A 24248-nucleotide genomic window follows, 5' to 3' on the forward strand; every position below is an offset into this window, starting at 1 on the left:
TTTACCAAACGCCTACACTCCTCCTCTCAAATACATCGCAAGCTTACCAACTTCGAGGAACTGTGCTCGCTCCCAGAAACTCCCAAACACCTACTATCATCCTTATATAACCTACTGCAGACTTTAGCACATGATCAACTCCCACATTACACTAGGCTGTGGTCTGCGGATTTGGGTGAAGACATCTCTGTGCCGGAATGACAAACCTCTTTTCATTTCACACATAAGTCTACTATCTCCTGCTACTCTCAAGAAAAGAACTACAAGCTATTGTCCAGATGGTACAGAGACCCTGCTACTTTACACAAAATCTTCCCGTCTACACCAGCCACCTGCTGGCGCTGTGAAGCTTCAGTCGGAACTTATATACATGTCTGGTGGGACTGTGAGAGGATCCGCCCCTTCTGGACGCAGGTTTTTGAATGTTATAATCTCTATCTGATGTTCCGGTTCCTATCTCTCCGAAAATCGCATTACTCTCCATACTGCCCAGGTCTATTAAATCGCAGAGACAGAGATTGCTCCGCTTTTTTATGTCCTCTGCTAGACAACTGATACCTGCTTATTGGAAGATGACGAATACTCCCCCATTGTCACGGTGGGTATCGATTATGAATGACACCATGAGAATGGAGGAGATGTTGGCACTGGACAATGACACTTACACCAAATTTATATCTCAATGGTCGATCTGGCTCCGCTTCTCCTCCTCTGACGCCTTAAAGAACCAAATCTTGAACGCATAAGGACATTGTGGGCTCTCTCTTCCTTACCACCCCTTCCCCATACCCCTTCCCCCTCCCCCCCTTACCTCCCCTCTCCTCTCCTCTTGCTATGTAGCTTTCCCCTCTACCACTTTGTTCCTCTTTATTTTGCTCCTCTCCTCCCTTTCCTCCTCTCTCTCTCTTTCTATCTTCTTTATGTTATTGATTAAATATTGTCTCATGTAGTAACCCATGAGTATTTTTCACTACTGTGGCCTCATGGATTGGAGAGCAGGCCGTCTTCCCTACTCTCCAAGCTTCCCATCAGGGACCGGCTGTGGCCGATAGTCATTAGCCGGCCCCCCGTAAATGTACTCCTGTTACTGTTCCTGCTTGCATTGGCCTCATGATGGTTACTGTTTTATTGTTTTTACTTGAAATGTTTCAATAAAAATATTTTCAACACTAAAATAAAATAAAGTAAGGGGTTACATTGTAGATGCTTTTTTTTTTTTTGCAATGTGTTTGAGTTATTCATTCCATCATTTAGGGTTCCCCTTTTGAAGTTTGGGAAAGCGCTTCTTATATTGTGCAGCAACAGCCATGATTGAGAAGTACATAAAATAGCAAAGATGACAAAATTTAGACAGGCTTGTGCACATATAAAAGGGTATAATAAGATGATTTTTGAAAACAAAAACTGGAAAGTGCAAAATCTGGTGCAGCTCTGCATAGAAACCAATCAGTTTCCATTTTTTTTTTGTCAATCTTGCTTGAACAAGCTGAAGTTCGAAGCTGATTGCCTATCGTGCACACCTGCACCAGATTTTTCACTGTCCAGTTTTAGTAAATCATCCCCTGTGTGTGGCCTGCAAAGCAGTAAAGATTCACTGGCAAGAAATCAATATGGAGGGGGAAAAGAGTTCTGTAGTCCAGCAGTCAGTCCCTGACATATACTTTTTCCAGGATGAGCACATTAAAAAGAAAGTACAGTATATGCCTTTCGCTAGTTCTAAGCTCCTCACTGAAGATCAGGTTTAAGATAACTTGAAGCAGTTATATGTTTCCTTAATCCTAATGATACTGATAACTTTTATTATTATTATTATTGCTAATATTATTATTCAATATGCAGTGTATTTTGAAATTATATTTCTTAATGGTCAGTGTACCGTAACAGAAAAGAAAAAAAAACCCTTACCTCAGCTTGCGAAAACCAGCACAACATTTCCTGGAGTCTGATAAGAGTGTCGGGGAGAGAACTCTGTAAATATATAAAATGATTTATTTTAATGCATTTTGCTGAATGGCATGATAGAAGTTATATAACAATACTGACACTTTGATCTATATTCTGCCAAATTAAAAAACTGTTTTCAATGAGGTTTCACATCACCGAAACGCATGCACTAGTTTCATTCGATTTCACCTGAATGGAAGATGATATACGTGTAATACACTTCAGCCAAAAATAACAAGACAAAATCAATAACCCATTAAAATAAAAAAATAAAAATAAAAAACAGCTTTTGTTGTGTTATTCACCTTCAATCCAGAAATGTCCCCATAGAACTTTTTTGCCACTAGATGTCCCCAGTCTGATGGCCAGCATCACTTAACATTGGGCATTGGACAGTAAATGGAGAAGCAGCACAGTGTTAAACTCGTTTGTTTGTTGCTTAATCTTTCTATCAGCATGCTTCTTGTTAAAGAGGAGGTCCAGCCCCCCCCCCCCCCCCATGTACAAATTAAAAGTTAGCAGCTACAAATACTGCAGCTGCTGACTTTTTATATATGCCATTCCTGGTAAGGGAATCCGGCAGTGAAGCCTTTCGACTTCACTCCCTACAGCCCATTCCCTACTGCTTTCTAATTGGTCCGATGGGCTGGGTCTTCATCTTTTTCTGATCCTCTACAGTGGTGGGTGGTCCCCAGTGATGCAGAGAACAGCACTATGTGATGATGTCACCACCAATCTCTGCATCATTATACATGAGTTCAGGGCACCTTGGTAGGTGATTCATGATGCTCTGCTCTCACGGGTTACCTTCAGTCTTTCAGGCTAAATACCTGGGTGTCATTTAGTCCACAAGACTGAGATGTCCTGTGGGGGGCTGCAACAGATAAGGAGGTAAATATTGCAGCTAGAGCTGATTTATTTTTTTTTACTCTGGTTGGGTAACTGTTTAAAAGGTGCGTAAAGTTGGACTTTAAGCAGATGCATACTGAAAGTTGAACTGACACAGGAAGTCAGTCAACAAGTGATTATTTTTCTCATAAAGATTTATTGATTGTGAATTTAATAGAACTATTGATTTTTAACTGTAGCTATTAACACAGATATCTTTGGGTATTATCTTAATTTTGGCATTATCAAACAGCCAACCAACCAAGCCATTTCTCATACGATCTTAATCTGACATACCTTTAATAATCTTACTATGCAGTCAGGTGAAACGGGACTGGGAGCAGGGTGAGTATGTTTTCCATGAGTTTTAGAAGCAGCAGGGATGTCTGCAAAACAAATAGATAATGACAAGGATAAGGGTGATGTCATTTTCATTATTATTATTATTATAATTATTACTGCTATTTCACATTTCTATTTTGTGCTATTGTTAATTTAGAGCTCAATTAAATCCTCCTAATAAATTATGTAAATAACAAGTGTGCAAGCCTCACTTTTTTTTTTGTTTGTAAAGCTGATACAGCTGTCTTAAAACTGTCTCTCACCCATAGTTTTCATAGAAGAACTTATACAGTCTGTGAGACTTTCTGCAGCAGTCTTCCATGTCCCCTGTGTGTTTGAGCTAAAGTTGTGCAATTAGCAAAGCTCACACTTCCTGCTGATTGGAGATATCTAACTGTTTCACAGGGGGTGTGTTGGACCTCTGCAGAGAGACATCTGTTCTTGCACAGTCCTGCTCTGCAGACCACTGATGGGGGACAGACTGTTTATGAGAGCTGGAGGTGCTTTGTAAACAAAAGCTTAAGCACTTGCATTTCTTATGTAACCTTATTTTGTTGACATAATTAAACAGGAAGGTTCAACTGGGCTTTATGGTAAATGATAAGCAAAAGCAATTTATTATTACTGCATGCTTCTGTAGATTTATTAGTCTTGAATGCAGTATGCCAAGGACAATATTTTCCCCTATTAGTAATCTATATTTTCAAATAAATCTGCATTGGAAAACATTAATTCATAAAAAACACTCAGTTTTCCATTAATTGTGAAGCACAATCCCTCATAGATACTATTCAAAGCACTTAGCTTTTAAATAATTGTAAAGTACAACCCCCAAAAGATTTGCAAGGTTAACAAATGATTGTGTATCATGTATATTATTAGTACTGTTTACTTAACATCAACAGGCTAGATGGGCATTGTTGTAATGCATTCTTCTCTGGCCCCTGGGTTAGATATACAATTTGTGAAGACTGAGCAACTGTACAAAGGTTTCTGAAACTTAGGGCCTCATCTATGAGATTTGGATCTGGTGTCTCCTCCTGTCTAGAAAGGTGAGGCATGGAAATCATTCTTCATATTCTCCAACTGTGTTCCTGGTTTGCAATGACCAAATGTTGTAGCATAGCAAACACATTCATTACTGTCTAATGGGCACTGAGATATGCAGGAGACTTCTCCCATTTCCCCTTGTTCTAGAAGGAGTGTTCATTCTTCAACCCTAGTAGAATATTATGAGAGGGTTCTTGGTAGCAAAGGCTACTTTTCATATTCTATCTATCTATCTATTCACAATACATAAGAGTTTGTATATGGACAGTGTTTGAATGTGGGGCACCCTGGTGACTTTGTCCACCACTGTGTTGAACGGTTTGATAATGTCATATTAATGTGTAATCAAGCAACATCTGACCAGGGCCTTTCTCTTGCATTGAAATGCAAGTAAAGACTCTTACATCAAATGTTGTCCTTGAGCATGAGTTATTTATGTCCCCCAGCTGCCTTTTAGTATTGACACAATGGATATAATGCAGAAACACATTTAAAGAGGATCTAAACCATAGAAGCTGTTATCAAAAAAGTAAATCGAGAAAAAAAGAACTTGTCACTAGCATTTCCTGTAGGCTTCTACAGTTTTAGGTGTCAATGCATGAATTGAAGTTTACAAGAATGTGACAGACATATCCAACAACTAGTTTAATGAAAATTATGTTACTTGCAGTAAATCATAACACATGCAAAGACATCTCTGATCTTCACTCTATGTCAGTGATTTCTACAACCTTTAACTGGAATGGGGATAGATGCATCAAAATGTATGCATAATAATGAATTAAACACGTTTTTATATTTTCAATAAAAGATATGCCTCACAAATAGTAGAGCATTGAATTTTCAGAGTTTACTAATGAATTATTTAGATTGAATAAACCAACCAATCTAGAATAATATTTTTACACAAATGAGAAACGTCAAATAATACTTTTATGAAGATCATCATAAAAACATATGAGATCTGACAATCTAATAATTTAAAACTAGAACATAATTGTTAAAAGTTAAAATCAGAACAGATTAAATTAAAATAAAATATTTTAGTTGAATAACTAAGACCGCTTATGCAATACATTCATTTCTAAAATCTGATTTTGCCACGTGGGTAACATCAAGTTAAACATAATTATTAAAAGTTATTCTTAAGAGAAATATTTTAGATTTTTTTTTCGGCGTTGGGGTTCCCCTTTAAGTCCATACCAGGCGGCGGGGCCCGCGACGTCTCCTTCGCGGGCCCCGCCTACCTGGAGACGCGCTCGAAATGAGCAGACTTTTCTCCGGGCGGGAAAAGTCCACTCATTTCGAAAGTACAGCGGACTGGCACACACACGGGCGGACTGTCCGCTCAAACCAAGTTTGGACGGACACTTTTACGGAAATTCCGTAAGACTTTGTTCGTCAGACAGTCCGCTGAAAAAGTCCGCTGAAGCCCACACACGAGCGGACTGTCCGCTCAAATGTGTTTCGGCGGACTAAGTTGGGCAGACAGTCCGCCCGTGTGTACGCGGCCTTGGGCCGCGTACACACGGGCGGACTGTTCGCCCAACTTTGTCCGCTGAACAGTGTTTCAGCGGACAGTCCGCTCGTGTGTGGGCTTCAGCGGACAGTTTCAGCGGACAGTCTGACGAACAAAGTTTTTCGGAATTTCCGTAAGACAGTCCGCTGAAACTTGGTTTCAGCGGACAGTCCGCTCGTGTGTAGGCTTGTTCGACAAACTAAGTTTCGCGCATGCTCAGAAAGGATTTACACGGCGAAGGTTGCATTGCAGTGTATTGGACATCGAATTTCTCGTCCCGTCGTACGTGCCGTTCACGTCATCGCGCACGCTTTCAGCGGACTGTTCGTTCATCGTGTGTGGTCAAGTCCGTTCATGCAAATTTTGAGCGGACTGTTTGTCGGATTGTTTGACAAACAAAGTTGGGCGAACAGTCCGCCCGTGTGTACGCGGCCTTAGAGATTGCCACAAGATCTGATGAGCCAATGCTAAATTAGATGGTATTTATATTGTAGGAAGATGCTTATATCATCAGGTGACCTTTCACATGACATTTTGTCAGTACTTAAGGTTTCCAAGCCACAGCAAAGATTATTCTTAAATTACAATTTACCAAATGTTATGGAATCAATATTAATTTTGGCTTACCAAAGCAACAGCTTAAAATAACCCATAAAAAGCTAATTGCGGTTTTATGACAGTGGCTTTGTGGGTTCTTAATGTATACCTAGAGATTGCCAATTTTGCATTCATGTTGGTTTACCAAAGCAACATCTTAGAGTAACTAATAGAATGACAACTGCTGTTTTCATGGTGACAGTGGGTATTGGGGTTCTTGACGAATATGTAGGGATTGCCTTAGATTTCATGAACCAATATTAATATAAATGATATTTTTTTGTTATTATTATTATTATAATATTAGGAAGAAGTAGTTATATCATCAGGTGACATTCCACATAACATTTTGTCAGCAGTGCACTTCTGAAAAGTTTCCAAGCCACACCACTTAGCGATGCCAGATTATCCTTACATTACTATTTGCCAAATGTTATGGAATAAATTGTGTTTATAGATCTGCAAATAACAAGCAATATAAATACATTATTTGTGATATTTACCATTCTACTTATTACATATGATCACATAATGTGGTGCTTTTTTAAACTAAAATGAACAACTAAAACCATTTACAATTTTGGTAATTTGAGCCTCCCTGTGCCATTCAAAGCTTTAGTGAAAAGATGAGCTCTTTTAAAGGACTTTTTAGATTAAAGCCAGGTACACACTATTAGATTTTTTTTCAATCAACCAAGCAGCCATAGACTGAGTATAGCCTCAACTACAAAATATACGTAATACATATAACAATACCATCATCCCAATTGATAATTGTCAAGAATTTGGAATTCTAAGGATATCGGGGCAGTTGCTGAGGCTGCTCCCTTGATATCCACACCCAAAAATGTTTGTTAAGGGGACTATTGCGGTACTAAATACAAGATTCACAGAAGACTTTATGATAAAAAATTACAAATAATTTAATAAGGGCAAAAAAATTAAATCCATCAAAACTTCCATATTGCTAAAATCGTATACACCACAATTTAATAAACTATCGATGGGTAACCCCGTAAGGTATCTATTAAAGACGGGTATAGAAATGTTTCCTCTACCGGTTTCACGGCAAACTGCTTCTTCAGGAGGTTAGTCTACAGAATAGATAAAAATATTTGCAAATAATCAAATAGCAGCGAATCATATAATGACATAACAGAAGATTCACAATAATTTAAATAGTGAGGGGATCAGCTCACCCACAAAGGAGGAAGCAGTAGATCACAGGACCCATCGGTTTCCTCCCACGGCAGACGTGGGGGATTGTAAAGGACTCTTCAAATTTAAACAGATATATATGATATGAGAGTTAAAGTAAGATGAGACATTAACCTATACACACCTAAAGAGCGATATATAGGTGGAAAGAGGTGAAAAATAGACTGTGTGCATAAGGGCTATAAAAAGAGCCTATTAAAAAGGGGTGCTTAATTGTACATCCTAAGGTGTCCTAAACATACAAAAAAATACCAAAAAACCTAACCAAGTTAGGAAGAAGAGGAGGAAAAAGAAATAAAGAATCTGGGGAAAAAGGGAAACCACCACAAAGGATATGGGGAAAGGGATATAAGTGAGATAAAAGTGAAAATGAAAGCCAAACATACCATTTGGACTATATTATCCAGTGCACACCACCCATGTTCATAGAAGTAGATAAAACAGGGCAACACCATAGTAGCCAAATAATACAAATGTAATAGTTTGCAGGGCAAGTATCACCTACTATATATATGATACACTCACCAAAGAGAGGAACTGGTAAGCATGTATGCACAGGTTGCTGTTGTAGATGGACACCGCAGGTGTATTGCAGGTTAGCACACCAGGTAATCCTGATAATTGATATGGTAATTCAGTAGCCAGGAAACAAACAAGAACCTGGGCATTGATCGCCATCTCTGGGGGTACACACAGAGCAATCACCTTAAGCACATATGAAAAAAGTGATAAAGTAAGATAAGACTAGGAGACCTAGGGTACTAGAGGTCCTAGTAATCGGGTACCAAAACAGCAATACACTAATCTGTATAAACATGTGCAACAACACAACCCGGCATGTGGAGTCCTGGAAACTGCTCAACAGTGGTCTAACACAGACCACTATTTAAGCTCCCAACCCTTCCGGCGTCAGGCGCACACTGCTAAACAACGGCGTCTGACGTCACGGGGGTCCGTCCGCCCACACCACGCGCTTGCACGGCCATGGACATGCACACAGCGCATGTGCGTGCTAGAGGAGCAATTTCACTCAACCAAGCAGGTTAAATGAAAAAAAAAACTGTCAACTCTGGTTGGAGCCACTGCACTAGCCATGCAAGGTTAGTTCAGTGATCTCCCCTGCTGAGCTGTTGTGTTCTGAAAGGGAGACGGCCCCCCACCAGAACACTCCAATCAGTGCTCTCTCTCACTGGTGGAGAGCACTGATCGGGAGCTGGTCAGATGCTGGTTTTTCAGTATGCACATCCGACAGAAGCCGGCTGGACAGCCAGCTTCTGTCGGACAGACCAACATAGACGAGCCGGAGGTCGGACAAATTTTTTTTTATCCAGCCAATGTGTCCCAACATTCGGCCCGTGTTTACCCACAGATTATTATTATCTGTTGTCTGTGTGGTGTTATAGAGATTTCCTTGTCCCTGTCCCAAAGATGCAACTAAAATCAAAGGAAAAAGATTTATCCTCAAATCTTGTTTCGGAGACAAAGCAAACATTTTAGAATCTATCATGAATCTCTTGAACTGACAATTTTCACTAGGACAAATAGAGATGGTGTAAGTGGGTAATTTCATATAATACATTGATACTACATTCTTTTGAACTTTTTATCAGTCTAATGCCTCTTGGCAATAAATATGAACTGTATAATATAAATCTGCTGAAGCAATAAAGTTTACTAAAAGAAAAAATGTTTACTTAAAATTAGTGAATGCTCATTAAGCTTAGATAAAAAAAAAAGGTCAATTGTGTTAACTTTGCCCAGGCGAAATTAAACAAAATAAAAAACAGGAAAAACATGATTTTGCTTTATATATAATTGGTTGATTGAAGTGAACAGACCTTTACCGTAAAGAGTGAAGAGAACAATTACTACTCCATTACTAAAGCAACCCTAATTTACATGATTCTGTGAGTTGGATTTACTAAAGGCAAATAGACTGATCACTTTGCAAGTGCAGTTGCTCCAGAGTGTAGTAAATGAAGTGAAACTTCACTGTGCAAAGAATATCCAATCACGTGCAAGAAAAATAAATAAATAAATAAACAGCATGACAACCTGTATCACAACGAGATCCCTGCCTTCCCCTAGGAGCTCCCCCTGGCACGGGTACCTCCCCTACCCATTCCTTTCCCTTCTCCCTTTCCCTATTCTGTCCCCTCTGTTTCTGTCCTGTCTTTCTTCTTCTCTCTACTCCGTCCCTCCCCTCGAAATCTTTCGTCGGGAGGTGTTGGATATGCGGCACAAGTTTGGAGCCTGGACTGAGCAAGATTGACCTACCTTTTGGCCTGCATAGACACTGTTATCTTGTGGCCCATAGGGCCTTCCCTACTCTGGCCCCTCCCATTGTTTCTTGTTTGGAGGGTTCAGAGTCGGATCGCATTTTTTACTACGTTTTCAGTCCCTGAGTTCGTTTGGTTGACATTATTCTTGTTAAGTTGTTCTATGTCAGGTTTGATGCACGCGGTAGTCCTAGGGGGTTAGGGGTTTGGGGGGCTCAGAGCTCCGGGCACAGTCTGAGCCCATGTGGGGTGTCTGGAAGCCGGGCTCCCCAAAAGAAATTGAATTCTCCCTTTACCACTGAAACCGTTCCCCTCTCCCCCTTCCCTGGACTTCTTTTTAGCTGGGGACTCCCGTGTGCATCACTCGCTCCCCCCCAATTCACATGTGCCCCGCATTTTTGACCAGTATTCTTGTAGTTTTGGTTCGCGGGCGCCATCATCCCCCTTTTCATTGTCCTTTGGCATATTGTCTTTTGTTGTTTACTACGTGCCTTACTGCTGTCTCTCCTACGTGAGAGCAATTTGATATATGTATTGTCTTGGTTTCAATAAACATCTTTTAAACTTAAAAATAAAAAAAAAATAAAAAAATAAATAAATAAATAAACAGCATTTTTGCTTGCGCATAATTGGATGTTGGAAGTCAGCATAGCTTCCCGTCATTTACTAAGATTTGGAGCAAATGCCTTTGCAAAGTGCAACTGTACTTGCAAAGTGCACCAACAATTTGTCTTTAGTAATTCAACCAGATTGATTATTAATAATAATAATAATAACAATAATAATAATACATTTTATTCATAGATGCCTTTCAGAACACCCAAGATCACCTTACAAAGATAAAAACAAAGCAACTAAAACATAAATAAAGGAAATAAAATACATTACATAACCACTGAATTACAAAGCCAAATTGATTAAGTCAGAGTATATTAGATTAAAAAGAAGGATTTAAAAATATAATTTGAAGATGGGTAGGAAATCAATGCTTGCGGATGTCAGGTGGCAGGGTATTCCAAAGTCGAGGGGCAGAGCACCTAAAGGCTCTTAATCCCAAAGTGGTCAAGCAGGCAGATGGATAATTGAGATGAATGGAAGAAGAAGACCTAAGAGTGCAAGTGGGTATGTTGATATGCAGGAGTTTAGAAAGGTACGGAGAAGTGAGGTTATGAATGACCTTAAGCCTAGGTTCACACTACTGAGATGCGATTTACTGCAAATTTGATATTTTTTTTTGTCCTGTGTGAGGTGCGAATTTGCCTTGCATTTTGAAGTGGACAGGTGCAAATTTACTGCAAATTTACCACTATTTTACTGTAAATTTCAGGAGGCAGACAGTAAACAATTCACAGAGATGTGAACTGTGTGCTGCAAGTTTACTGCAAGTTCAATTGAAGCCTATGAAGATAAAATTCACACTGCACCATAGGAATTTGCATCAACACGCACAGGACCCTTTTTTTCCTCACACCAAATTTGCAACGCATAGATGTTAATGAAAGAAAAATGGAATACAATGCTTTTTACATGACCTGTGCATCTGTGTGTTTCTAAACACATCAAACACGTTGTAAATTTGCATCAGTGTTAACCCAGGCTTAAAGTAAGTAACAGGGGATCCTAGTGATGATGCAAACAGCAGAGTTCTGAAACATTTGCAGTTTATGATGGGACTTGAAATTGAGACCAAAAAGAAGGGAATTACAGTAATCTATGTGAGACGTAACCAGATTGTGAATGAGAATGGCAGTGCTGTTTATGTTGGGTGTGAGAAACGGATGGAAATATGCTGACTGAGTGACATACTGATGTGGGCTTGGAAAGATATTGTGCTATTGAGGGTGACACCCAGACTTTACCTGAGGAGATGGAAAGATTAATGTCTAGACAGTCTGTAGCGCAGCATTTAAAAGGCTCCATTATGTTTATAAGAAAAATTGCATCTTAACCTCCCTGGCTCGGGTTGTGATTTTAGCAACATAAGCGGTAACCCCGAGCCAGACTCGGGATCGCATCGCTGGATACAGGGAGGACACAGGGAGAAGTTACTTACCTTGTCCCCTGGATCCAGCGATGTGATTGAGCTGTCCTCCGCTCGATTCACACAGTGCCTGAATGCCACCGAGCTCCATTCTCTGCGACGTTACGGTGCACGGGAGCGGAGATCGGCGCCAAATAAAAAAAAGTAAAAACACACAAAACACACACAGTACTGTAATCTGTAAGATTGCAGTACTGTATAAAAAAATGACACACCCCCTTTGTCCCTAGTGGTCTGTGCAGTGCCCTGCATGCACTTTTATATTATAAATACTGTTTTTTCTGCCTGGAATTTGGAGACTGTCCATAGCAACCAAAAAGTGTCCCTTTATGTCAAAAGTGATTTTAGACCAACTAGAAAACAGTGATTTTAAATTATAATCACTTGCAGAATTGAGCGATAGCGATTTGTGGAGAAATTCGTCATCAAACACTAAATCTAATGACAGCGACAATTCTGCAAATGAGCAAATTTCAGTGTTTTTGGATTTGATTACATTATTGAATAATTTTTATTATTATTTATTATATTATAAACTTTATCATACCTGGGATGTCTGCTAGACTCTGGTTTGAACAGATTTAAGAGAGTTATTCGTAAGAATTACAGGACTACAATATAAAACGCCAAATTTCCATGCAAAATAATTGTACCGCTTTCAGCACCTAAAACCAGAACTAATCATACCACCAGGGAGGTTAACTAACCTACAAGGGGTCCCTTGAAAAGATTTTTACTATTGCATAATGTTTCTGTAAGTTTCCTGCAACTTGTTACACTCCCAGCCTTATTAGAGAAGCATTTCACATTGTTATCCTAATTCAAAATGAATGACTGAAATTAAAACACCAGCATATGATCACCTAAAGCTGTCTATGCAAGGCCTAGGATGACAGTAGTAGAGAGTTGCACCATGTTAGACATTTATTCATACAGAATGTTTAGATACTCTTTGTTGGCTAACTTAAAGCGGTTCTTCACCCTAAAGGGGAAGTTCCGCTAATCTTATCCCTCCCCCCCTCCGGTGCCACAATCGGCACCTTTCAGGGGGGAGGGGGGTGCAGTTACCTGGATAATCCAGGTAACTGCACCCACTTCCGGCCAGACCGCCGCAGACCCCCGCAGACGCTCCGCCCCCCCCCCGTTGTGTTCTGGGAAACACACAGTTCCCAGAGACACAGCGGGGGACCATAAGAGACGCGCAGCGCGACTCGCGCATGCGCAGTAGGGAACCGGGCAGTGAAGCCGTCATGCTTCACTTCCCAATTCCCTGACAGAGGATGGCGGCGGTGGCAGCAGCGAGACGAGCGATCGCTCGTCATCTGCCGCCGACATCGCTGGAACCTGGGACAGGTAAGTGTGATTTTATTAAAAGTCAGCAGCTGCAATATTAGTAGCTGCTGGCTTTTAATATTTTTTTTTTAGGTGCAGCTCCTCTTTAAATTATTAACCACTTCAATTTCTGACTGTTTCACTTCCCTCCTGCCCAAGGCATTTTTTTCGATTTCTGTGCTGTCATACCTTAAATGAAAATGATACAACACTGTACCCAAATTATTTTGATATCATTTTTGATGCAGATAGATAGAGATTTATTTTGGTGTGGTATTTAATCATTTTAAAATTATTCTAATTTGTGCTATATATTGGAAAAAAAAATTCTGTTATAAAACTTTGCAAATAGATACTCCTTCTTTGTGAATGTGGGCCAAAATGTATTCTTCTACACTTGTGCAATTGTCCACAAGGAATGACTGTAACTGGTGTCTTGCAGGAAAGTAGTCACTAGGAGGTGAGCTGAGGGGTCAGTTCAGATGGCAGGCAAAGACATGGTCAGCAAAAAGGCTAAGGATCGGTCCAGGCAATACACATAAATAATATTAAATGTAATAAAATATGTACCCCTGCACTACTAGAATCGTGAAAAATAACAGAAAAAATACTAATGCTTATATACTGTATCAAGATCTGCTAAACACTTCTGAGGGATCACTAAAACACGGTAATGCAAACAACCAGTAAATATCAGTGCAGCACTCTTTTAAAATCATATCGTAAATATATCTGAGAATGAAAAAATAAAAACAAAATCTAAAGGTGACTATGTGCTTCAAATGAATATTATTATTTTTTTCCTAGTAATGACGGTGATCTGTGATTTTTATTGGGACTGTGATATTGCGGCGGACAAATTGAACACATTTGCCAAATTTTTGGGACCAGTGACAATGCTATAAAAATGCATTGATTACTGTATAAATGTCACTGGCAGGGAAGGTGTTAACACTAGGGGGCAATCAATGGGTTAACTGTGTTCCCTCACTGTGATCTAAATGTGGGGGGGGGGGGTGGGACTGTCTAGGAGGAGAGAGAGATTGGTGTTCATACTTAATATGAACACACAATCTGTTTCTACTCCCGTGAAAGAACTGGGATTTGTGTGTTTACACACACAGATCCTGGTTCTCGCTCTATCATGAGCGATCACTGGTGCCCGGCAGTCATTGCGTCCCCGCTAGGCACTCGCAGCGGCTCCAGGCACATGCTGCGGGCATGCCCCTAGTGACCAAAAAGGCAAAGCGACGTAAGGTAACGTCAATTTACCCAGCCGAGCCAACCTGCCGCAGTAAAACTACAACGGAGCAGATGCAGCAGAATGATTAAACTTAACTATTCCTAATACTTCAGCTCATATGCATAACACAACTATAATAAATACACTGCTTAACGGTTAACTTCTAATTTTTGTCTATGGGAGAGGAAAAAGGTATACTCATTACACTCAGCTACTTATATACATTTGTATTTCTATAGAATGATGCTGCATCAGCCCCTGAAGAGTCGGCATTGTCCCACAAAATGCATCGGGCTTACACAGATGCACCTTGCCCTACAGACGGTCTACCATGCTTTTAATGCAATATATTTTAGACCCTACATGTTATATAGTCCTATAGGGAATTCTGTCATGGAGATCATTCATCCATATCATGTTATGCTATGTGTCATGTTATTTATGTCATAACTATGTTTTATTAAAATTTGTAACTATGCATTTACTTACCGTCATAGATCTGTAAAATCACTATTGTCAAAGGAACAAATAAATATATGTTTAACAATTATTTATTATCACACCGCAGAGCTCCGCCTGTGCAGGGCGTTGCCTCTACACGTTATTCTAAAAGTTCTTTGGTGTGGGCCTTTTTTGAGATGAGTGCATCAGATCGCACCGCTGCTATTTGCAACATATGTCTCAAGCATATCTCGCGTGGCCAAAACATTAGCCACTTGGGGACCACATGCTTGACCAGACATATGTTGACCTGCCATGCAGCCCGTTGGCAAGCTTACCTCAAAGGCCCACACCAAAGAACAAAGCGGACCTCTCCTTGCTCCTCATCAGCTGGGATCTCCAACCCCACTAGACCTTCAGTCCTCTCTGAAACCTGCACTGAGAGGAATGAAGGTGTAGAATTAGGTGTGTCACAGCGAAGTGCTTGCGGGGACTCTGCTAGCAGTACACCCATGTCCGATTGTAGCAGGCAAATTTCCCTGCCCCAGCTGCTGGACCGTAGAAAGAAGTTCACTCCCAGCCATCCACATGCCCAGGGGTTGAATGCTAGCTTGGCTAAATTGCTAGCACTTCAACTGCTACTTTTTCAGTTGGTAGACTCGGCCCCCTTCTGTGAGTTTGTGCAATGTGCGGTTCCTCAGTGGCAGGTCCCCAAACGCCACTTTTTCTCACGGAAGGCGATTCCGGCTCTCTACCGGCATGTGGAAGGCAATGTCCTTGCCTCGCTAGACAGGGCGGTCAGTGGTAAGGTGCATATTACCGCTGACTCATGGTCCAGCAGGCATGGACAGGGACATTACCTGTCTTTCACGGCCCATTGGGTGACTCTTCTGCCAGCTGGGAAGGATGCAGGACAAGGTGCAGTAGTGTTGGAGGTTGTTCCGCCACCACGCCTCCAAAATGCTACTACTGGTTGTGACACACCTCTCTCCTCCACCCCCTCCACTTCTTCTTCCTCCATGGCCTCTTCCAGTGCTCTGTCCTCTAAACCAGCGGTGCTCCATAGGCGTTCAAGGGGCTATGCAAGTACGCAGGCAAAACGATGCCATGCTGTGCTTGCGTTGGTTTGTTTGGGGGATAGGAGCCACACTGGGGCAGATATTTTGTCAGCTCTGCAGGGGCAGGCCGAGAGGTGGTTGATGCCACGCCAGCTTAAGCCAGGATTGGTGGTTTGTGACAATGGCACCAACCTCCTCTTCGCCCTCTGACAGGGACAACTGACCCATGTGCCCTGTGTGGCTCACGTCCTTAACCTGGTGGTGCAGCGGTTCTTGGGCAGGTACCCAGGCTTACAGGATGTCCTGAAGCAGGCCAGGAAAGTCTGTGTGCATTTCCGCTGATCATTTATTGCCTGTGCTTGGCTGGCTGAGCTCCAAAAGAAGTTGAACCTGCCCAAGAACTGCCTTATATGTGACATGCCCACCAGGTGGAACTCAACGTTGGCCATGCTGCAGTGGCTGCACATGCAGCAGAGGGCCATCAATGAGTACCTGTGCAACTACAGCACCAGGACAGGGTCAGGGGAGCTCAGTTGTTTCTCACCATGCCAGTGCGGCATGATCAGGGATGCACTGTATGTATAGGCTACACTGAATGCAGAGTATATGTATGTATGTATATTGAATTATGGCTCAGGGGGTTAAGTCCACACCCCACACTATATAAGGCCACCTGTATGCCGGCCCTGTGTAGTGCATTGCTGCCGTTGACCGAGAGAAAGTATTCATCCATTCTTGTATATTCATCCAGGCTTTTATATATATATATATATATATATATATATATATATATATATATATATATATATATATATATATATATATATATATATACATATATATATATATATATACATATATATATATATATATACATATATATATATATATATATATATATACATATATATATATACATATATATATATATATATATATATATATATATATATATATATATATATATATATATATATATATATATATATATATATATATATATATACATATATATATATATATATATATATATATATATATATATACATATATATATACATATATATATACATATATATATATATATATATATATATATATATAGTTTAGCTAGATCTGACTGCAGGCCATTCCCTGTGTACTGTTTCTAATATACTTCAGGCAGGCAGGTGATTCAGTTAGCTGCAGTGTATTTAATTTATATATATATATATATATATATATATATATATATATATATATATATATATATATATATATATATATATATAAAAAAGGTGGTGGGAAAGATGCACAAACGATCAGTCAAACAAATGTGCCAGCAATCAAGTCCTTCCCAGAAACTCAATATAAAAAAAAAAAAAAAGGGATTGCTGCACAAACAAGAGTAAATTTATTGATAAAAATTTACATTACATCAGGTATAATTCAGGTGAAATTTTGGGCTAAACATGATATCGCCCTTCCTCATGACCACATACCTACAATGAAAAATTTAACAATCTCCATATATAAAGGCTTATGGCTAACATATGCCACTAATCAATTAATTAAATTCAGCTGGATTCATTCTCCATAATAAACCCTTTGTGTTTCTTATAATAGGATTTTTATATACAGCTTACCTGTAAAATCCTTTTCTTGAGAGTACATCACGGGACACAGGAGCTCATTACATAGTGGGTTATATAGTCTGGTGATTGGATACTGGTTAACCCCAATTAAGGAGAATTCCTCCCCTATATAACCCCTCCCATATGGGAGGCACCTCAGTTTTGTAGCAAAGCAATAGGAAACCACGTAAAACCCAAGAGGGGCAGGAGCCCTGTGTCCCGTGATGTACTCTCAAGAAAAGGATTTTACAGGTAAGCTGTATATAAAAATCCTATTTTCTTGATCATACATCACGGGACACAGGAGCTCATTACATAGTGGGATGTCCCAAAGCAATGCTCAGATTGAGGGGAGGGAGACACAGATCATAATTATAGACCACCATGGGCCGGAGGATCTAAACTGCAGCCTGCAGTACACTGCGCCCAAAGGCGATATCCTCTTGCCCCTGATAGAATCTGGTGAATGTGTGGACTGATGACCAAGTTGCAGCCTTACAGATCTGAGCCAGGGAGGCCTGGTGGTGCACTGCCCAAGAAGCACTTACAGCCCTAGTAGAGTGCGCTTTCACTTGAAAAGGAGGGATTTTCCCTCTAACACTATAGGCCTGAGAAATAATCTGTCTGATCCACCTTGAGAGAGTGGATTTTGATGCAGCCTGGCCCTTCCTAGGGCCTTCCGGCAAAATAAATAAGCAATCAGTTTTCCTTATCTGAGCCGTTGCTTGAAGATAGATACTGATTGCCCTAACCACATCCAAAGTGTGCAAGGATTCTTCTTCTGCGGACTGTGGGTCCGGAAAAAAGGATGGTAGGATTACATCTTGATTCAAATGGAATCTCGAAACCACCTTAGGTAGAAAGGACCTGTTGGGGCGCATGGCCACCCGGTCCTTACAATTAGATGCGGCTCTTTGCTGGAGAGAGCTGCTAGTTCTGACATTCTTCTAGCCGTGGAAATGGCAACCAAGAAAAACAATTTTTTGGTCAAAAGAACTAATGAAGCCAGATGCAAAGGTTCAAAAGGTTGCCCCTGCAAAGCCGAGAGAACCAAATTTAGATCCCATGGGCATACCGGAGGTTTGACTGGCGGCCTTATCCGCATAGCCCCCTGGATGAAAGCCCACACCCGGCAATGCGATGCAAGTGGCTTCTGAAAAAATACTTACAAGGCCCAAATCTGCACCTTGATAGTGCTTACGGCCAAATTAATTTCTAGGCCTGACTGGAGAAAGGCCAAGATCCTGCTAATGACATACTTTCTAGGATGCCATCCCCTGAGTTCACACCAGGAAACATATGCTCTCCAGATTTTTTAGTAAATAAGCCTGGAGGCCGGCTTTCTGGCATTAACGAGAGTAGAAAGCACTGGCCCCGAAAGCCCACGGTCTTTTAGAATGTGGGTCTCAGCAGCCAAACCGTCAAATTCAGACTGTGTAAAGCAGGATGGTAGATTGGACCCTGTGAGAGCAGATCTGGCCAGAGAGGGAAGATCCATGGCCTGCCTACGGCCAACTTCTTGATCTCTGCGTACCACGGTCGCCTGGGCCAAGCCGGGGCTACCAAAAGGACCGACTTTGTTTCCCTCTTGACTTCCCAGGAACTGCGACAGAAGCAGGCACGGGGTGAAAGCATAAATCAGATTGTACTGATCCCAGGGAACTGTCAGAGCATCTGACCCCTGAGCAAGTGCATCTCTTGTCCTTGACACAAAATTGTCCAGTTTTCTGTTGAACCTGGACGCAAACAGATCTACGTCTGGAGTACCCCACCTGCGACATATGTCCCAAAACACGTCGGGGTGCAGAGCCCATTCTCCTGGGCACCACTGCTGGTGGCTCAGAAAATCCGCCTCCCAATTTTCCACTCCTGGAATGAAGACTGCAGAAAGGCATGGAACATCGCAGCCTCTCGATCGCAGACCATTTCCCCTGCGAGCATGTCTCCTCTAACACTGCTCCCCAGCTTGTCAGGCTGGCATCTGTCGTAATAACCTTCCATGGAAGAGGAAGAAAGGTTTTGCCTTTCAGCAAATTCTCGGTTTGTAACCACCAGACGAGACTCCTGCATGTCCCTGGGGATAGACGCATAGGAAGATCCAAGGATTGGGGCTTCCTGTTCCAGGCCACAAGGATGCATCTTTGCAGAAGCCTTGAGTGGAACTGGGCAAATGGAATGGTCTCGAAGGAGGCGACCATTTTCCCTAACAGTCTCATGCATAACCGAATGGGGGAAGATCTCCTGCCCAGAATTAGGCACACCAGATCCCCGATGGCCAAGGCTTTTGGCCTTGGAAGAAACACCTTGCCCTGAGCGGTGTCGATAAACATACCCAGGTATTCCAAACTGGTAGCAGGCTGTAGGGACGACATTTCTAGGTTTATAATCCAACCTAGGCGTTTCAGGTGTTCTAGTGTTCTGGAAACACTGTGGTTCAGGAATGCTACTGTTTTCTCCATGAGAAGCAAGTCGTCTAGATAAGCCATGACGGCTATACCCTGAGCTCTTAGGTTTGCCAAGAGAGGGTCCAGAATCGTTGTGAAGACTCGAGGGGCCGTAGCGAGCCCGAACGGCAAGGCCACAAATTGAAAATGGCGCCGCTCTACCGCAAACCTTAGATTCCTTTGGTGAGAAAAAAAATGGTACATGGAGATATGCATCCTTGATGTCTATTGATGCCATAAACTCTCCCCCTTGCAGGGAGGAGACCACAGTGCGAATTGACTGCATTCGGAAGGACCGGATGCGTAAAAAACTGTTCAGATCCTTCAGATCCAGTATAGGTCTGACACTTCCATTTGGCTTCAGAACGGTGAAGAGATTCGAGTAAAACCCTGAACCCTGTTCTTTGGGTCCACTTCTACTATCACCCCTTGGGATAGTAAATGATCCAAGGCCAGAAATAGCGGTTTTTGCTTTACTGGATCCCTGGGGATCCTTGACCTTAGAAAGCGAGAAGGTGGAATCTCCTGAAACTCTAGCTTGTAGCCCAGAGACACCGAAGAGATCACCCACTTGTCCCGGATCTCTTCCCGCCAGGCTTCCGCAAACTGCCGAAGCCTTCCCCCCGCTCGGCCGAGGGGGGGCGCCCCTTCACAAGGAAGCTTTCGGGCTCTGCTTGGCAGGCTTCCGCCCCCAAGTCTTTTTCTGCCCTTGGGCCCGGCCCTGAGCCTTTCCTGTAGAGGAGGGTTGAGAAGGCCGTCGCCATTGCTTAGAGCTTGATGCTCCGGGAGAGAGAGAACGCCTAAATGACAGACGTTTGCTCTTTTTGACTGGAAGGAGAATAGATTTACCCCCTGAAATTTTTTGGACGAATTTGTCCAATTCTTTTCCAAACAGGCGTTCCCCTTTAAATGGGAACCCAATCAAATGCTTCTTGCACGATAGCTCAGCTGCCCAATTCTTTAGCCATAGGGCCCTTCGCATGTGTACCAACAGGAGAGATAAACGAGATGCTTGTTGGACAGAATCCAAAATCGCATCAATCATGAAACACAGAATTTGAGGTATTTCTGCATAATTCTCCACTTCCTCACTGGGAAGGAGGCCAAGCATCCGCTTAACCTGTTCCTTGAGGAACTGACACAACCCCATGGCTGCGACTGTAGGTTGCACTACAGCGCCAGTCATGGAAAAGGAGGCTTTTAATAATGTTTCCAACCTTTTATCAGTTGGATCTTTAAATACCGGAGCATTATCCAAAGGACAGGTCAGGTTTTTATTCACACAAGAAACAGCCACATCGACAGATAGGACCCCCCATTTCTTGGTGAAACTTTCCTCCAGAGGATAATGCATAGAAAACCTTTTAGGAGGAGTAAACAGTTTATCGGGATGTCCCCAATCCTCATACATCAATTTATCCATTAAGGGATGAATTGGGAAGGAAAAAGCAGTCTGTGGGATTTTCCTGACTCCTAGGGAAGAAACAGAGGACATAGCGACTTCAGCAGCAGGCATTCTGAATGTGGTACGCACCAATTCAGTATAATACTACACCTGTTTTCTGAGCGCCTGGGAGGAGGGGACTCTCTCCTCTTCCTCTGATTCCTCCAACTGCTCAAGATCCCTGTCCCAAGATAGGGATCTCTCCTCATTGTCAGAAGAATCATCTGAGAGAGGAATCTCAGCAGAGGGAGGGGATCTACCCTATTTCCTGCTATCTTTCAGGGAAGCAGAAATAAAATTCATGATTCTCCCTTCAAAACCCTCCAATGTAGCCCTAAGGGAGTCCTCAGTGACATATACCGGGACTGGGACATTAGGAGAGGCTGCAAAACCTGACAGGGGCACTGATTCGTCCTGTGAGGCTGGCTCCAGTCTTGCAGGGGGGGATGGTAACTTACAGGCATTTTTAGAACCCCTGGACCTAGGCGGTGATTTACCAGTGCCTTTGTTACCTCCCCCTGAGACCCTCTTACGAGGAGACATAGTCCTAAGCTACAAAGCAGAGGTACTAGTACAAAGTGCAATCACTGTTGTGCTAAAAGTCTCACAATAACATATATATGCTTAATACTGCACAACCTGATGCTGAGTAGGTGTCTAAGGTTTGCCTGGATCCAATCCCCTGGGATGCTTACTGCCCACAGCTCATGTGTCTCTCACTTACAGTCCCCTGACGCTCTTGGCTTTTAAAAACTGCCGCCTGGCGCCTGCGCAGTACAGCGCCGTGCACACCAACATGCACGGCTCACAACCACACTCCCCCTCCTCCATTAGCCCAGGAGCACGCATGCACGCGCCTGCGTGCATGCACGAGGACCGCCGGAATCCAGGGGGGGAAAAGGAGTCTCATCAGAGCTGCGTGGGACCCCCAGACTACGAGGGAGCCCTGTATTACCTTGTTGTGGCAGGGACTGCAGTGGAGACGTGAGACCTCTGGAGAACCAGGCTTCACTGAGCGTGTGTACTGAAAGGCATGTAAGTATGCATCAGGCTGCTCTTACTCCCTCTAGTGGTGGAAACCAGGTAAGACATACAACTACTCAAAATGAAGAAATCCATCATATAATTATATATAGGATTAACTTCCCTTACCTGTCCTCGCCGCAGGAATTGCTGAAACAGACAAATTCCAGCCTTCACCCATCACGGCGGACAGTGTTAGCCAACCTTCTGGTTTATCTGGGGCTCTTTCTCAGAAGAGCCTCCTACCTGGACCTTGTAAAAGACTCTGCCAGAAACTTTCATGCGCTCTGTGTAAACAGTACACCAAGTCTGGTTTTCCCAGAGCCCAGTCTTCCAATAGGAGAGGACTTACAGGCCAAACCTCGTTTCTTCGGCTGACGAGGCCCGGGTACCATACTATCTTGGGAGTCAAATATCGGCCCGAGATATGGATCCGGTTTGTTGTAGCCCTTAGGTCCCCGCAGGAACCTGCACAGAGCTTTCTTCATAGCACATGTTTTACGTGACCAACCACCATAGACACTGGCGACAAAACTGAGGTGCCTCCCATATGGGAGGGGTTATATAGGGGGGGAATTCTCCTTAATTGGGGTTAACCAGTGTCCAATCACCAGAGGTGACTATATAACCTACTATGTAATGAGCTCCTGTGTCCCGTGATGTATGATCAAGAAACATAATTTTTTATCTATAGGTATTTAGAACAACAGTTGAAAAATGGGACAAAAGGATCCTTCCCTAGATGATAATATACTTGATAATATAGTTCATCTATAAAAAATATACACAAAAACATAATCAATTCATGATCAAGATTAATTTATATATCTACATACTATAGAAAAAACAATAAAATATGTACAAAAAAACAAAAAAAATGTCCAAAACAATCTCACAATGTGGGATCGTATCAGTCAATATCAAATAATCATAAAAATAAATAAAGATCAAAATCCGTGTTTAACTCCTTAGGATACAAAGAATCTAAGCGATTTATCCAGTAAACTTCTCTTTTTCTCAATTCCAATTCTCTGTTACTCCCTCGTCTGTTACTTGGAATACCTTTGCTTACCATGTATCTTAATTGAGAAACTGTATGGTTCATTTCTAAAAAAATGTCTAGAAAGAGGTAATTTATCATTTATATCCCTAATAGAATATTTATGTCTAGCTATTCTAGCTTTAACCTTTTGTGTAGTTTCACCTACGTAGATTAAACCACACGCACATTTAATTATGTATATAACATATGTCGATTGACATGTAAAATGATCTTTTATAGGGATATTATAACCTTGAGTGGGATGATTAAAGGATTTCTCCTTAATCATACTAGTGCATTGAATGCATAATAAACAAGGAAATTAACCAAAATTAGGGGGTCCCAAAAATGTGACCCGCGAATTAGGTGCCCTATATTGGTCAGATCTGACCAATCGATTGTATATGGTCCTACCCTTACGATATGATGTTAAAGGGGAGAAACGAAACTCAGGGACAGAAGGATAATTTTTACTTAGTATGGACCAATACTTTCTGATAATATTATTAACTTTATTAGAAAAAGGATGAATCTGAGAGATAAAGGGAAGCCTGAGACAGGATTTTATTTTTATTTTTCTTTATCTAAATTAGTACATTCAAGATGTACTATATCACCAGGATAACCACGCTGTCGGAACCTCACCTCCATCTCACTCAGTCTGTCCTCCTTATGGATAGATTTATCAGCGATCCTAGCAACTCTTTTTAACTGACTTCTTGGAATGGAT

The 24248-nt window shown here is 41.7% G+C and overlaps 1 protein-coding gene across 1 annotated transcript in view; it reads right to left on the bottom strand.

Annotated features, from left to right (window-relative positions):
* The window catches only part of LOC143963098 (uncharacterized), a 29260-nt gene extending 22881 nt beyond the window's left edge, over positions 1-6379 (bottom strand). Inside the window, exons 1-3 of the mRNA XM_077472662.1 lie at positions 6371-6379; positions 3130-3218; positions 1906-1968 (exon numbers count right to left, since the gene is read on the bottom strand). Of these exons, the coding sequence (XP_077328788.1) occupies positions 1906-1932 (27 nt within the window). The 5' untranslated portion in view covers positions 1933-1968; positions 3130-3218; positions 6371-6379. The remainder of the gene's footprint in view (positions 1-1905; positions 1969-3129; positions 3219-6370) is intronic.
* Between the last annotated feature and the right edge of the window lie 17869 nt (positions 6380-24248).

Source organism: Lithobates pipiens, unplaced genomic scaffold, assembly GCF_037356315.1.
Source record: "Lithobates pipiens isolate NorthernLeopardFrog02 unplaced genomic scaffold, aLitPip1_a1.2 Scaffold_8, whole genome shotgun sequence".
Lineage (NCBI taxonomy): Eukaryota > Metazoa > Chordata > Amphibia > Anura > Ranidae > Lithobates > Lithobates pipiens.